This window comes from Ranitomeya variabilis, chromosome 7 (genome assembly GCF_051348905.1).
Source record: "Ranitomeya variabilis isolate aRanVar5 chromosome 7, aRanVar5.hap1, whole genome shotgun sequence".
Classification (NCBI taxonomy): Eukaryota; Metazoa; Chordata; class Amphibia; order Anura; family Dendrobatidae; genus Ranitomeya; species Ranitomeya variabilis.
The window spans coordinates 51,541,838-51,556,512 of NC_135238.1; the positions used below are offsets into that span (position 1 = coordinate 51,541,838).

At 47.9% G+C, this 14,675-nt stretch overlaps 1 protein-coding gene across 1 annotated transcript in view; it reads right to left on the reverse strand.

Moving 5' to 3' along the window:
- LOC143785925 (uromodulin-like) overlaps positions 1 to 14,307 on the reverse strand; it is a 52,188-nt gene extending 37,881 nt beyond the window's left edge. Inside the window, exons 1-3 of the mRNA XM_077275069.1 lie at positions 14,153 to 14,307; positions 3,009 to 3,074; positions 1,193 to 1,348 (exon numbers count right to left, since the gene is read on the reverse strand). Of these exons, the coding sequence (XP_077131184.1) occupies positions 1,193 to 1,348; positions 3,009 to 3,074; positions 14,153 to 14,285 (355 nt within the window). The 5' untranslated portion in view covers positions 14,286 to 14,307. The remainder of the gene's footprint in view (positions 1 to 1,192; positions 1,349 to 3,008; positions 3,075 to 14,152) is intronic.
- Between the last annotated feature and the right edge of the window lie 368 nt (positions 14,308 to 14,675).

The window sequence follows — 14,675 nt, forward strand, 5'->3', positions numbered from 1 at the left end:
ATTTGAGCACCACTATGAAAGTCACAGAGCCTTCAGCAGACTCATGGCTGTCATACCAATGCTTCAAATCCTGCGAGTTTGTCATGGGGGGGATGATGAGTTCTTGCAAAATGCAGCACCTCCTGGACTGTACATTTTAAATTCGGCTATGAGAGATTGATTAATTTGCTGCTCTTAGAGGCCGATGCAGCGTCTGTTCTGTTAGATGTATGCTCAGCAGCTTAGCCCGCATCATACATGGGGACCTGACATAGGACATACCAGCACGCTCAATATTGGAGGATAATCTATATTAGAGAGGTGAGCAAGAAGATTTACAGGACCCTGCTTCAACGGCCACATTAGTGGTCAACCAAAGCCCTGTGAACCTTATAAGTCGTGAACCTCTTTTGATTAAGTTGGCCGCGGCAACATCATGCGTGTGTCAACACACAACATAATGATGTCATGGGGATTACTAATCAGAAGAAGCAACGGGGTTGTCACAAGTAGTAGGCAATTTGTACTATTTTGTTCTGGCGCACCCAATAACTACCGACAATAACTACCGATGTGACCACTGCCCAACAGTCCTCCTGTTTTGGTTCCACTCTAGTAAGATTCTATTGACTTTTAAGATTGAATCAATCAATGGATACATGATTTTTGTTTCCGTATTTAAGCTCTGTTCAAATCTCATTTTAGGGCTACTCAGGTGCATATGCAGAAGAAATCTAACAATATACTGTATGCGCTAAACAAGCATGTACCCAGTGAAAAAAAACCTCATAGGCTTTGCTTGCCTAAACATGAATGAAAAACATATAACATTGCCTGCCTGATAGATGCCAAAAACAAATTGGCATTTGTTGGATCTATAGAGATCTAGGAAATGATCTCCAAGCACGTATATAAGAATTACCAAACATGGTGTGAACAGAGACAAACGTTACTCTCACTGTCATGAAATTAACAACACCACATAAACTGTAGGGTATCAAAGAGAATCTGAGTTATCTTCCAGGCACGACCCTCCCCAAAGCCTGGAAGGGGTAATTTACATAAAGTGATGAAAGATGATTTACCAATAACAAGACATCTGATATGAGACGCACAGGTAGGACTTTCTTTAATCAGTCTATAACCTGTATGCCCATATTAATAGTTTAGGTCAAATGTGGAAACAGATTCTCTTTAAGGATAAATTACTTACTTGGATCATTAAATTCCATGAGTGTGTATTGTCGTGTCACATTGGCAGATGATGCTGCAAGACGAGTGGAAAGAAACCTGGCAATGTCTTGAAACTGATATAGATAGGAAGACATTGAACCAGTTGTGTCCATAGCCACAGTAAATGATGGGAAAACTAGAAATAGAGAATTAAGAATGTTATCTGAAGGCAATGTAGGCCATTCAATCTAGCAAAAAGACTTTCAGTATTTAAATTTTACCATTACCAATGATAAGAAAAAACAGGACCTCCAGCACTATGCTGAATCCTAAAATATTTTGGTCTTATCCTCTAATTTTAGAATGTTTGAATTAATTTGATGGCTTAAAAGTGGGATAGTAATGATCATGGCAGGTGCCATTAGGTCACTCCAGTTGGTGGGAATCCATGAGTTGTGATCACCATTGGTTGATAGAATGTGGGATTCCAAAATATTCTACAGGTTCAATGGAATCTTATAAAGTGTCATCATTTTTAGCTGGAAAAGTTACAGCTAAAATCCAAAAGGAGCACAGAATTTCTAGTGACTAATAGGACTTTCAAGTGATGTGCCTCCCCGTTACATTTCCTTATATATCTATAAGATATGTATTTTGGCTTGAAAATAAATAAAATATATAATCCCCTCCAAAAACAGACTCTTTATTTCTCAACGCAAGGACCTCAAGGTTCTTGAAATCTGTCGATAAACATTCTGATAACCTGTTTCATAGATTTATCTGTTTCTGGTCCAGGACAACAGAGTAAAATTTGTCAGAAGACGTTTATGTTACTACTGTATACAGTAATGCAGGATATTTCTTGAATGAAAAAGTAGCAGACAACCTCTTTAAGTAATGGAAACAAGTGTTTGATTCACTAATGGGCCTAAATACATTTGTGTCTGATAACAGAAGCTTTTAACACTCTCACTTTTTTAAACCCAACTATAATTACCGTAATAAATAATTGTCCACTTTTATAATCCTTTTTTATATGATGGGATCCCAAAATTGTCTATAAGGTGTGAAGGAAACCAGCAAGAAGTGTGTTTTACTTTTCTGTAGTTCCATCATGGATGAAATGAAGAATGAATGGTAATCATTAAAGGGTTTTTTCATAACCAGAAATTGGTAAAATTGCAAAGTGCTCGTAAAGATAAGCAACTTACCACTTATTAAAAATCTGCTCAAGATAGTAGTAATTTTTTATTTTAAATTGTGCTGCTCTGCAGATATGGCTGGTCTTCTAGACTGGAAGAACATGCTTGCAAGCTTGCTTTGAAGCTGGCCGGATTGCTGGATCTGGCCAGCTTCACTGTCCCATATGCTTATCTGGTGCTACCAAAGTTGCCTTTTCTTCCAGAATGGAAGCGTGCGCAGTTCAGGCTATCAGGTCAGCCATGCCGCTGGTCCCAACGATCAATCATTAAAAGCAAACTTCTCCCTTGCCAGCAGGAAACCGCGAGGCAGAGAAGCAGTGTGCTCCAGAAGAAAGAAGATGAAAGAATAACTTTTAAAATCAATTGACTAAGTAATGCAAACAAGTATTTGGTTCACCAGGCTGTCACTGTACCTACTGTTAACCCCAACCTTTATAACACCTTATTAATGTATTGGAAAAATTGGTTTTCTAAACAAGAAAATCCCTTTATGTAAATAAAAATGGGTGGAATAGGTTGAATTGTGATTTTTTTCTTTATCATGTAAAATATGAAAATCTTTTTATAGTATTCATTCACGATATGGTATGTTTAGTAATCTTTTTCAATATCTTTTTTCTATCTTATCTTAACATGTATCTAGTAATTCTGTACCTGTTTCTCCATCATCGCAAGATATATTAGAAGTGCTGCTGCTACCGATGACAGTATAATAATAACCTGAAAAGAAAAAGAAACACTTAGTGGAAGACCTAGAAGATAACCGTAGGTCAAAGCCAGGGCCGTATTTGCCACTAGGCACTCGAGGGCACGTGCCTAGGGCGGGGCGATGCGGGGGGGGGGGGGCGGCACCTGAGCAGGGTGTCTTTTTTGTTTTGTTTTTTTTTTGTTATACAGTCCGGTCCGGCGTGGTCACCTTAAGACAGCACATAACCCCCCCCCGTCGCCGCTTATGCCTCCTTGCTGGCACAGCCCCCATCGAAGACGTGACTGTCTGTCTCATACTCACCTCACCTGCTCCAGCGGTGCCGGCTGGTCTGCTCTCAGCGACTACACGACTGCAGCTCGTCCTGTGTGAGCGCCGCGGTCACATGGTGCCGCCTCATTAAGGTGATGAATATGCATGCATATTCATCACCTTAAATGAGCATTACCACCTGACCGCAGGGACAGAGCGAGGTTGAGGATTCCGTTCTTCTGCTGCGCAGTGTGTGAGGTGACTCAGGTGAGTATGATGACAGCCAGGGAGGACGGGGGGAGCCGGGGAGGATGTAGGAGGTCCGCGGTGGACGGGGAGCCATGATACAGGATGGGACTGGGAGCGTTGGGGAGCCGGCGATGAGCCACGCATACAGCCAGCCAGGCCCAGGACGGGAGATGAGCCACGCATACGGCGGGGGAGATGAGCCACGCATACGGGGGGGAGATGAGCCACGCATACGGGGGGGGAGATGAGCCACGCATACGGGGGGAGATGAGCCACGCATATGGGGGGATGAGCCACGCATACGGGGGGGAGATGAGCCACGCATATGGGGGGGAGATGAGCCACGCATACGGGGGAGGGAGATCAGCCACGCATACAGAGGGGGAGGAGATGAGCCATTGCCTGAGGCCACCTACGCAGATGCAAGGAAGGGGCGATCAGCCACGCATACAGGGGGGGATGGGAGATGAGCCAGTGCCTGAGCCTGCCATGCATGGGAGGGGGAGATGAGCCACGCATACAGGGGGGGTGGGAGACGAGCCAGTTCCTGAGCCAGCCATGCATACAGGGAGGGGGAGATGAGCCATGCATGGGGGGGATGGGAGATGAGCCAGTGCCTGAGCCACCCATGCATACAGGGAGGGGGGATGAGCCACCTATGCATGCAGGGAGGGGGAGATGAGCCATGCATACATGATGGGAGGGGGGGTGGGCCAGGGGGGAGATGAGCCACGCATACGGGGGGGAGATGAGCCACGCATACGGGGGGAGATGAGCCACGCATACGGGGGGGATGAGCCACGCATGCGGGGGGGAGATGAGCCACGCATATGGGGGGGGAGATGAGCCACGCATACGGGGGAGGGAGACCAGCCACGCATACAGAGGGGGATGGGAGATGAGCCAGTGCCTGAGCCTGCCATGCATGGGAGGGGGAGATGAGCCACGCATACAGGGGGGGATGGGAGATGAGCCAGTGCCTGAGCCAGCCATGCATGGGAGGGGGAGATGAGCCACGCATACAGGGGGGGATGGGAGATGAGCCAGTGCCTGAGCCAGCCATGCATGGGAGGGGGAGATGAGCCACGCATACAGGGGGGAGATGGGAGATGAGCCAGTGCCTGAGCCAGCCATGCATGGGAGGGGGAGATGAGCCACGCATACAGGGGGGGTGGGAGATGAGCCAGTTCCTGAGCCAGCCATGCATACAGGGAGGGGGAGATGAGCCACGCATGGGGGGATGGGAGATGAGCCAGTGCCTGAGCCACCCATGCATACAGGGAGGGGGGGATGAGCCACCTATGCATGCAGGGAGGGGGAGATGAGCCATGCATACATGATGGGAGGGGGGGTGGGCCATTATACAGTATGCATGGAGCATCATATGTGGTCATTGTACAGTATTAAGCATCATATGTGGCCATTATACAGTACTGAGCATCATGTGTGGCCATTATACAGTATGAAGCATCATGTGTGGCCTTTATACAGTATGGAGCACTGTGTGGCCATTATACAGTATGGAGCATCTTGTGTGGCCATTATACAGTATGCATGGAGCATCATATGTGGCCATTATACAGTATTGAGCATCATATGTGGCCATTATACAGTATGGAGCATCATGTGTGGCCATTATACAGTATGGAGCATCATGTGTGGTCATTATACAGTATGGAGCATCATGTGTGGCCATTATACAGTATGGAGCATCATGTGTGGCCATTATACAGTATGGAGCATCATGTGTGGCCATTATACAGTATGGAGCACTGTGGCCATATTGTTTCGTTTATAATTGTATATAAAACAGTGTGATCAGCAGTGCTAAATGGCTGTGGTTGGGACGTGGATATGGGTGTGACTAGTTGTGAAATGGGTGTGGTCAGAGGCGTGGCCTAAAAATTGCCGCGGCGTGCGTAGCGCGCCGCACACTTTATACCTTCTTCCCTTCTTCAAAAGTTGGGAGGTATGGTACCGCATTTGCCAGATCATGGCAAGTGCCGCAAATCCCATAGGGAATGAATGAGGCCGAACGCAGTGTTGCTGTAAGTGATCCGTTACGCGGCACATGCAGAAAAACTTCCGGATCTGCTGCAAAAGGCGACTTTAACATCAGCGATTCTTGCTAAAGTCACTGCCGATAGTGTCATACTCACCAAAGGGGGATGCAGCACTAAAAGTGCCTAGGGCAGCAGAAACCCTAAATACGGCCCTGGTCAAAGCAAAAATCAAACTAGGTCCTCTATTATGGAAGTAGATTTTGCCATTTGGACAAAGAGGCCTATTGTTTGTCTCCTGCACCACAAACCTTTCATGACCCATGAATTAATATTTAACCCTTTCATTTCAGCAGTTACTATTAGTCCAGGTTCAGATGGGTTTATGAAAAATCATCACATCTTTATATAGAAAATTAGGTTGACTTTCACCAATATTGTCATCCAGGCGCCATCAATGGGCCGATATATTACGCCCGTGTGGCATCCATATTTATACATTAAGATTTTAAATTGTACACCATCAATACAGTTTCCTAGTGCTAGGGTTGGCGGAACACACCGAGTATATATGTATATTGAGTAGTAGGTGCGTTCGCAACCCGGGGTCTACCGTGCAGAACCTGCTGCTAGTAAAAGACAGTACTATATGGTGGTATAAGTGAACTCTGTTACTTCACAGGTTCGCTTGAGAAAGACAACGCTGTGCTCTGTTAACCTCACAGAGGAACAGATACCTAATAGAGCCGACAGTTGTCATGCAGTCAGCATAGCACCCACAAAACTCCTCACCAGAGGTGCCGGTATTCTAGGGGCTTATTTCATCAAACCCTGAATCCACATGCACAAACTCCTCACCAGAGGTGCCGGTATTCTAGGGGCTTATTTCAGCCGAACTCTGACCACATGCAAGCAGGACCACACTGGCGCTGAGCTCATAACTTAGGTTAACACTAGCGCATGGCCGTGCGGCCATGCAAACCTTTTATAGCTGCAGCAACTTCAGGACCTTCCTAGAGGACCAATGGGAGCTGCTGCAGTACCTGAGCATGTGACCCCCGACCTCCAATGGGAGGTCTTACCCTGGGCATGCTCAAAAGAGGAAAAGCAGGACTTAGACCCAGAGACGTCTTCTCGCCGCTGACCAGTACTTATTACAATGGCTGAGCCTGGAAAGGCAGCACTAATCATCTGCACAGTATCAGGCTGAGTCAGATGCTGGGACCGACGTCTCTGCTGAGCAGGCTCCACTGTGGCTGTAGAAGAATGAGAGACTGCAGTGGAAATGGTTCAAGATTCCCCCTGTGCAGAGGCAGGAACTCGACCCCTAACACCTAGGTTGACAATGGAAACGTAATAAGGATCGAAAGAAAAGAATAGTGAATGCTACAATTTTTTCCGAATGGACACTTTGATAGCAAATGAGATGGAACCTACAAGGGCGAACCCCATCTTTCCAGGGTCCAAGGAGCAACTGCAAAAGATGCCTCCATGGCACTCAAAGCTACCTATTAGAATAGTCCTGGCACACTTTCATAATTTTTATATTTATATCAATAAATTGAGGTTGTTTTATTTTAATTGTAACTTATTAATGTGCTTGTCATTTTTTTATTCGGAATATAGCATATCCTGGAGAATAAAAATGTGGAGAGAAGGGAGACAAATGAGAATTAAAAGAATATTTCACACTCACTTTAGAGCTATGGTATGATATTTTTTATCATCTAGTTGTTGATATATATGGGAATAATGAATCCATAATATTTAATACTAGCTGTTTCCAGCCAGCTAACGCTCAGCACGCTCATTGCTATCTAATTAACGCTGCTGGTGATTAAACTAAAGTAAATAATGACAACATTCAATAGCGCTTACGCAGGTGGTAAATTAACTTAAAATGAAGTTAATAACAATAGTAATCATTAAAATTCTGAATAATACTAATAATACATAATATGGAGGGATGGAGCCTCGTGTGGTAATGTGTGGGGACGGAGCCTCATGTGGTAATGTGTGGGGATGAAGCCTTGTGTGGTAATGTGTGGGGACAGCCTCGTGTAATAATGTGTGGGGACGGAACCTCATGTGGTAATGTGTGGGGACGGAGCCTCATGTGGTAATGTGTGGGGACGGAGCCTCATGAGGTAATGTGTGGGGACGGAGCCTCGTGTAATAATGTGTGGGGACGGAGCCTCGTGTGGTAATGTGTGGGATGGAGCCTCGTGTGGTAATGTGTGGGACGGAGCCTCGTGTGATAATGTGCGTGTGGTAATGTGGGGGGAAGGAGCCTCATGTGGTAATGTGTGGGGACGGAGCCTCGTGTGGTAATGTGTGGGGACGGAGCCTCGTGTGGTAATGTGGGGGGTGGGATTATGTGTGGTAATGTGGTGGGGGGCGGGATTATATGTGGTAATGTGGTGTATGGCGGGATTATCTGTGGTAATGTGGTGGGGGGGCGGGATTATGTGTGATGATGTGGTGGAGGGGAAGGATTATGTGTGGTGATGTGGTGGGGGGCGGGATTATGTGTGGTAATGTGGTGGGGGGCGGGATTATGTGTGGTAATGTGGTGGGGGGCAGGATTATGTGTGGTGATGTGGTGGGGGGCAGAATTATGTGTGGTCATGTGGTGGGGGCGGGATTATGTGTGGTGATGTGGTAGGGGGCGGGATTATGTGTGGTGATGTGGTAGGGGGCGGGATTATGTGTGGTGATGTGGTGGGGGTGGGATTATGTGTGGTCATGGGGGGGTGGGATTATGTGTGGTGATGTGGTGGGGGGCGGGATTATATGTGGTGGGGGGCGGAATTATGTGTGGTGATGTGGTGGGGAGGCAGGAATATGTGTGGTGATGTGGTGGGGGGCGGGATTATGTGTAGTGATGTGGTGGGAGGCAGGATTATGTGTGGTAATGGTGTGGTGATGTGGTGTGGGAGGCGGGATCATGTGTGGTGATGTGGTGGGGGGCAAAATTAGGTGTGGTGATGTGGTGGGGGGCGGGAAAATGTGTGGTGATGTGGTGAAGGGCAGGATTATGTTTGGTGATGTGGTGGGGGGCGTAAATATGTGTGGTGATGTGGTGGGGGGCAGGATTATGTGTGGTGATGTGGTGGGGGGCTGGATTATGTGTGGTAATGGTGTGGGGGGCAGGATTATGTGTGGTGATGTGGTGGGGGCACAATTATATGTGGTGATGTGGTGGGGGTGTGGGATTATGTGTGGTGATGTGGTGGGGGGTGGGATTATGTGTGGTGATGTGGTGGGGGGCGGGATTATGAGTGGTGATGTGGAGGGGCGGGATTATGTGTGGTGGGGGGTGGGATTTAGGTGTGATGATGTGGTGAGGGGGGGCGGGAAAATGTGTGGCAATGTGATGGGGGCAGGATTATGTGTGGCAATGTGGTGGGGGGCAGGATTATGTGTGGTGATTTGGTGGGGGGCGGGATTATGTGTGATGTGGTGGGGGCAGGATTATGTGTGGTGATGTGGTGGGGGGTGGGATTATGTGTGGTGATGTGGTGGGGGGCGGGATTATGAGTGGTGATGTGGAGGGGCGGGATTATGTGTGGTGGGGGGTGGGATTATGTGTGGTGATGTGGTGTGGGGGGCGGGATCATGTGTGGTAATGTGGGGGCGGGATTATGTGTGGTAATGTGGTGGGGGTAGAATTAGGTGTTGTGATGTGGTGGGGGTGGGAAAATGTGTGGTGATGTGGTGAGGGGCAGGATTATGTGTGGTGATATGGTGGGGGGCAGGAATGTGTGGTGATGTGGTGGGGGGGCAGGATTATGTGTGGTGATGTGGCAGGGGGCGGGATTATGTGTGGTAATGGTGTGGGGGGGTGGATTATGTGTGGTGATGTGGTGGGGGGGTGGGATTATGTGTGGTGATGTGGTGGGGGGGCGGAATTAGGTGTGATGATGTGGTGGGGGCGTGAAAATGTGTGGCAATGTGGTGGGGGGCAGGATTATGTGTGGTGATGTGGGGGCAGGATTATGTGTGGTGATGTGGTGAATGGCAGGATTATGTGTGGTGATGTGGTGGGGGGGCGGGATTATGTGTGGTGATGTGGTGGGGGGGCAGGATTATGTGTGGTGATGCGGTGGGGGCAGGATTATGTGTGGTGATGTGGAGGGGCGGGATTATGTGTGGTGGGGGGTGGAATTATGTGTGGTGATGTGGTGTGGGGGGCGGGATTATGTGTGGTAATGTGGGGGCGGGATTATGTGTGGTAATGTGGTGGGGGTGGAATTAGGTGTTGTGATGTGGTGGGGGTGGGAAAATGTGTGGTGATGTGGTGGGGGGCAGGATTATGTGTGGTGATATGGTGGGGGGCAGGAATGTGTGGTGATGTGGTGGGGGGGCAGGATTATGTGTGGTGATGTGGCAGGGGGCGGGATTATGTGTGGTAATGGTGTGGGGGGTGGATTATATGTGGTGATGTGGTGGGGGGGTGGGATTATGTGTGGTGATGTGGTGGGGGGCTGGATTATGTGTGTTAAAGGTGTGGGGGGCGGGATTATGTGAGGTGATGTGATGGGGCAGAATTATGTTTGGTGATGTGGTGGGGGGCGGGATTATGTGTGGTGATGTGGTGGGGGCGTGAAAATGTGTGGCAATGTGGTGGGGGGCAGGATTATGTGTGGTGATGTGGTGGGGGCAGGATTATGTGTGGTGATGTGGTGAATGGCAGGATTATGTGTGGTGATGTGGGGGGGCGGGATTATGTGTGGTGATGTGGTGGGGGGGCAGGATTATGTGTGGTGATGCGGTGGGGGCAGGATTATGTGTGGTGATGTGGTGGGGGGCGGGATTATGTGTGGTGATGTGGTGGGGGGGCGGGATTATGAGATGATGTTGTGGAGGGGCGGGATTTTGTGTGGTGATGTGGTGGGGGGATTATGTGTGGTGATGTGGTGGGAGGGCGGGATTATGTGTGGTGGGGGCGGGATTATGTGTGGTGATGTGGTGGGGGGCGGGAATATGTGTGGTGATGTGGTGGGGGGCAGGATTATGTGTGGTGATGTGGTGGGGGGCGTTATTATGTGTGGTGATGTGGTTGGGGGCGGGAATATGTGTGGTGATGTGGGGGGGCAGGATTATGTGTGGTGATGTGGTGGGGGGCGTTATTATTTGTGGTGATGTGGTGGGAGGCGGGATTATGTGTGGTAATGTGGTGGGGGGCAGGATTATGTGTGGTAATGTGGTGGGGGGGCAGGATTATATGTGGTAATGTGGTGGGGGGCGGGATTATGTGTGGTAATGTGGTGGGGGGCAGGATTATGTGGTGATGTGGTGGGGGCAGAATTATGTGTGGTCATGTGGTGGGGGGTGGGATTATGTGTGGTGATGTTGTGAGGGGCGGGATTATGTGTGGTGATGTGGTGAGGGGCGGAATTATGTGTGGTGATGTGGTAGGGGGCGGGATTATGTGTGGTGATGTGGTGGGGGCGGGATTATGTGTGGTGATGTGGTGGGAAGGCGGATTATGTGTGGTGGGGGGCGGGATTATGTGTGGTGATGTGGTGGGGGTGGGAATATGTGTGGTGATGTGGTGGGGGGAAGGATTATCTGTGGTGATGTGGTGGGGGGCGGGATTATGTGTGGTGATGTGGTGAGGGGCGGGATTATGTGTGGTGATGTGGTGAGGGGCGGAATTATGTGTGGTGATGTGGTAGGGGGCGGGATTATGTGTGGTGATGTGGTGGGAAGGCGGATTATGTGTGGTGGGGGGCGGGATTATGTGTGGTGATGTGGTGGGGGTGGGAATATGTGTGGTGATGTGGTGGGGGGAAGGATTATCTGTGGTGATGTGGTGGGGGGCGGGATTATGTGTGGTGATGTGGTGAGGGGCGGGATTATGTGTGGTGATGTGGTGAGGGGCGGAATTATGTGTGGTGATGTGGTAGGGGGCGGGATTATGTGCGGTGATGTGGTGGGAAGGCGGATTATGTGTGGTGGGGGGCGGGATTATGTGTGGTGATGTGGTGGGGGTGGGAATATGTGTGGTGATGTGGTGGGGGGAAGGATTATGTGTGGTGATGTAGTGGGGGGCGGGATTATGTGTGGTAATGGTGTGGGGGGGCGGGATTATGTGTGGTGATGTGGTGTGGGGCGGGATTATGCGTGGCAATGGTGTTGGGGGCGAGATTATGTGTGGTGATGTGGTGGGGGTGGGATTATGTGTGGTGATGTGTGGTGATGTGGTGGGGGGCAGGATCATGTGTGGTGGTGATGTGGTGGGGGGGCGGAATTAGGTGTGGTGATGTGGTGGGGGGGTGGGATTATGTGTGGTGATGTGGTGGGGGGCATTATGTGTGGTGATGTGGAAGGGGGCAGGATTATGTGTGGTGATGTGGTGGGAGGTGGGATTATGTGTGGTAATGATGTCAGGGGCGGGATTATGTGTGGTGATGTGGTGGGGGCGGGATTATGTGTGGTGATGTGTGGTGATGTGATGGTGGGCGGTATCATGTGTGGTGATGTGGTGGGGGGTGGGATTATGTGTGGTGATGTGATGGGGGTGGGATTATGTGTGGTGATGTGGTGGGGGGCGTTATTATATGTGCTGATGTGGAAGGGGGCAGGATTATGTGTGGTGATGTGGTGGGGGGTGGGATTATGTGTGGTGATGTGGAGGGGGGCGGGATTATGTGTGGTGATGTGGTGGGGGGCGGGATTATGTGTGGTGATGTGTGGTGATGTGGTGTGGGGGGCGGGATCATGTTTGGTAATGTGGGGACGGCATTATGTGTGGTAATGTGGTGAGGGCGGAATTTGGTGTGGTGATGTGGTGGGGGTTGGGAAAATGTGTGGTGATGTGGTGGGGGGCAGGATTATGTGTGGTGATATGGTGGGGGGCAGGAATATGTGGTGATGTGGTGGGGGGTGTTATTATGTGTGGTGATGTGGTGGGGGCGGGATTATGTGTGGTGATGTGGTGGGGGGCGGGATTATGTGTGGTGATGTGGTGGGGGGGCGAGATTATGTGTAGTGATGTTGGGGGGGTGGAATTATGTGTGGTGATGTGGTGGTGGGGGTGGGATTATGTGTGATGATTTTTATGTGGTGATGTGGTGGCGGAATTATGTGTGGTGATGTGGTGGGGGGCAGGATTATCTGTGGTGATGTGGTGGGGGGCGGGATTATGTGTGGTAATGTGGTGGGGCACGGGATTATCTGTGGTAATGTGGTGGGGGGCGGGATTATGTGTGGTAATGTGTTGGGGCGGGATTATGTGTGGTAATGTGGTGGGGGCGGGATTATATGTGGTGATGTGGTGAGCGGGATTATGTGTGGTGATGTGGTGGGCGGGCGGGATTATGTGTGGCGATGTGGTGGGGGGCGGGATTATGTGTGGTGATGTGGTGGGGGGCGGGATTATGTGTGGTGATGTGGTGGGGGGCGGGATTATGTGTGGTGAGGGCAGGATTATGTGTGGTGATGTGGTGGGCGGGATTATGTGTGGTGATGTGGTGGGGGCAGGATTGTGTGTGGTAATGTGATGGGGCGGGATTGTGTGTGGTTAATGGGTGGAGGGCGGGATTGTGTGTGGTAATGGGTGGGGGCGGGATTATGTGTGGTGATGTGGTGCGGGGCGGAGCGACTTGCAGGGGGCGGGAATAGCGAGTAAGCACGATATATATATAGATAGGGAACAACAGGGAAGACCCCGCAGGACAGTAAATACCATCTTAAACTGTGACATCTATTTATTTAACATAAGGAGATAGATCCATCTGTCACCCGATAACCCCACACAATGCAATTTAGGTTAGCCAAAAAGTAACAATGGCAGTCTGGTGCCTTACAATACCCCCCTCCAGACTGTTAATAGCTTGTCATTGCCTGATATAATGATCCTCTGTTTACTGCCATCAAGCAATAATGTTTTGACAAATACATTTCAGTAGTTTATATTTTGAAGTCTCTCGGGCAAATTTAAAAAAATCTAATAAATTATTAAAAAAAAAATATCCACAATAAAAAAAGAAAATTCCTTGCAAAAATGTAAAAAAAATACACATTGTAAAAAAACCCACACTTTACAGATTGTAACGACCTGTATAACAAGTCTCCATGTTGACAGAAAAGAAAAAAGTTAAGACTTTTGGAATTGATAGGCATTAATATTATGTTTTATTTATATTTTTTTAGTTATAAGATCCAGGCGCTACATGAAGGCAGATAAAGGTTCAGACATTTGCAGTTTTTATTGCCTTGATCTATAAATTCCTATATTTAATTAATGGTTCGGAAAAGTCCATCATAGAAATTTTACAGCTTCTCTGCAAAGCATATAAAATTTCCCTTCTACTTACTTAATTAGATTTACAACTTTCTTTTGAGTTTATTTTTACCTTTATGAATATTATAGTTTTTTATTTAATTTATATTCTACATTAATCTATATTTATTTATATCCATTTACCTGTCTATATTTCTATAAAACAGTAGCTGTAAATTCAAAAGACCTTACAAAGTTGGTATTTAGTGCACTATTACTGTCAAATAAAAGGTAAAAAGTCAGAGAAAAAATAATATTTAATTAACAGATATAATCAGTTTGGCCATTTTGGCATACTTACTACTGGTGGTTCTTGTATATGGTGGAGATGTTGTGTATTCTTCTTTTACTGTTGTAAGCGGCCATGCTGTCCATCCTGACACACATGTGCATAACATCAGAAGTAGACCTACCATGTGATACTTCATGATCATGTTTAGCCAACACTAGATGTCTTGTGTGAAAGAAGTAGCGATATTTATATGTTTGGCTGCACCTACCGATCCACTCAGAACTTGCAAAACCACATAATTAACTAGTTATAGGAAGTAGTTCTAAGAAAATGTTCTACATACTGTATATGGTATATCAGCTATTAGTGCACACAATATAGAGGAAATTCAGATTTATTTGTCTACACTACTGAAAGAACTACAGCAAAAAAACAAAACCTACTTCTTTTTTTTAAGACCTAGGATTGCACTATTGCTGACTCAGCCATCAAGATTTTCTTGAATTCTATGACTTTCAATATGACTGCAGGAGAGCAGTAGCAATCATAAGGTTAATAAATTATAGCATTACACAGTGCATAAATATAATTT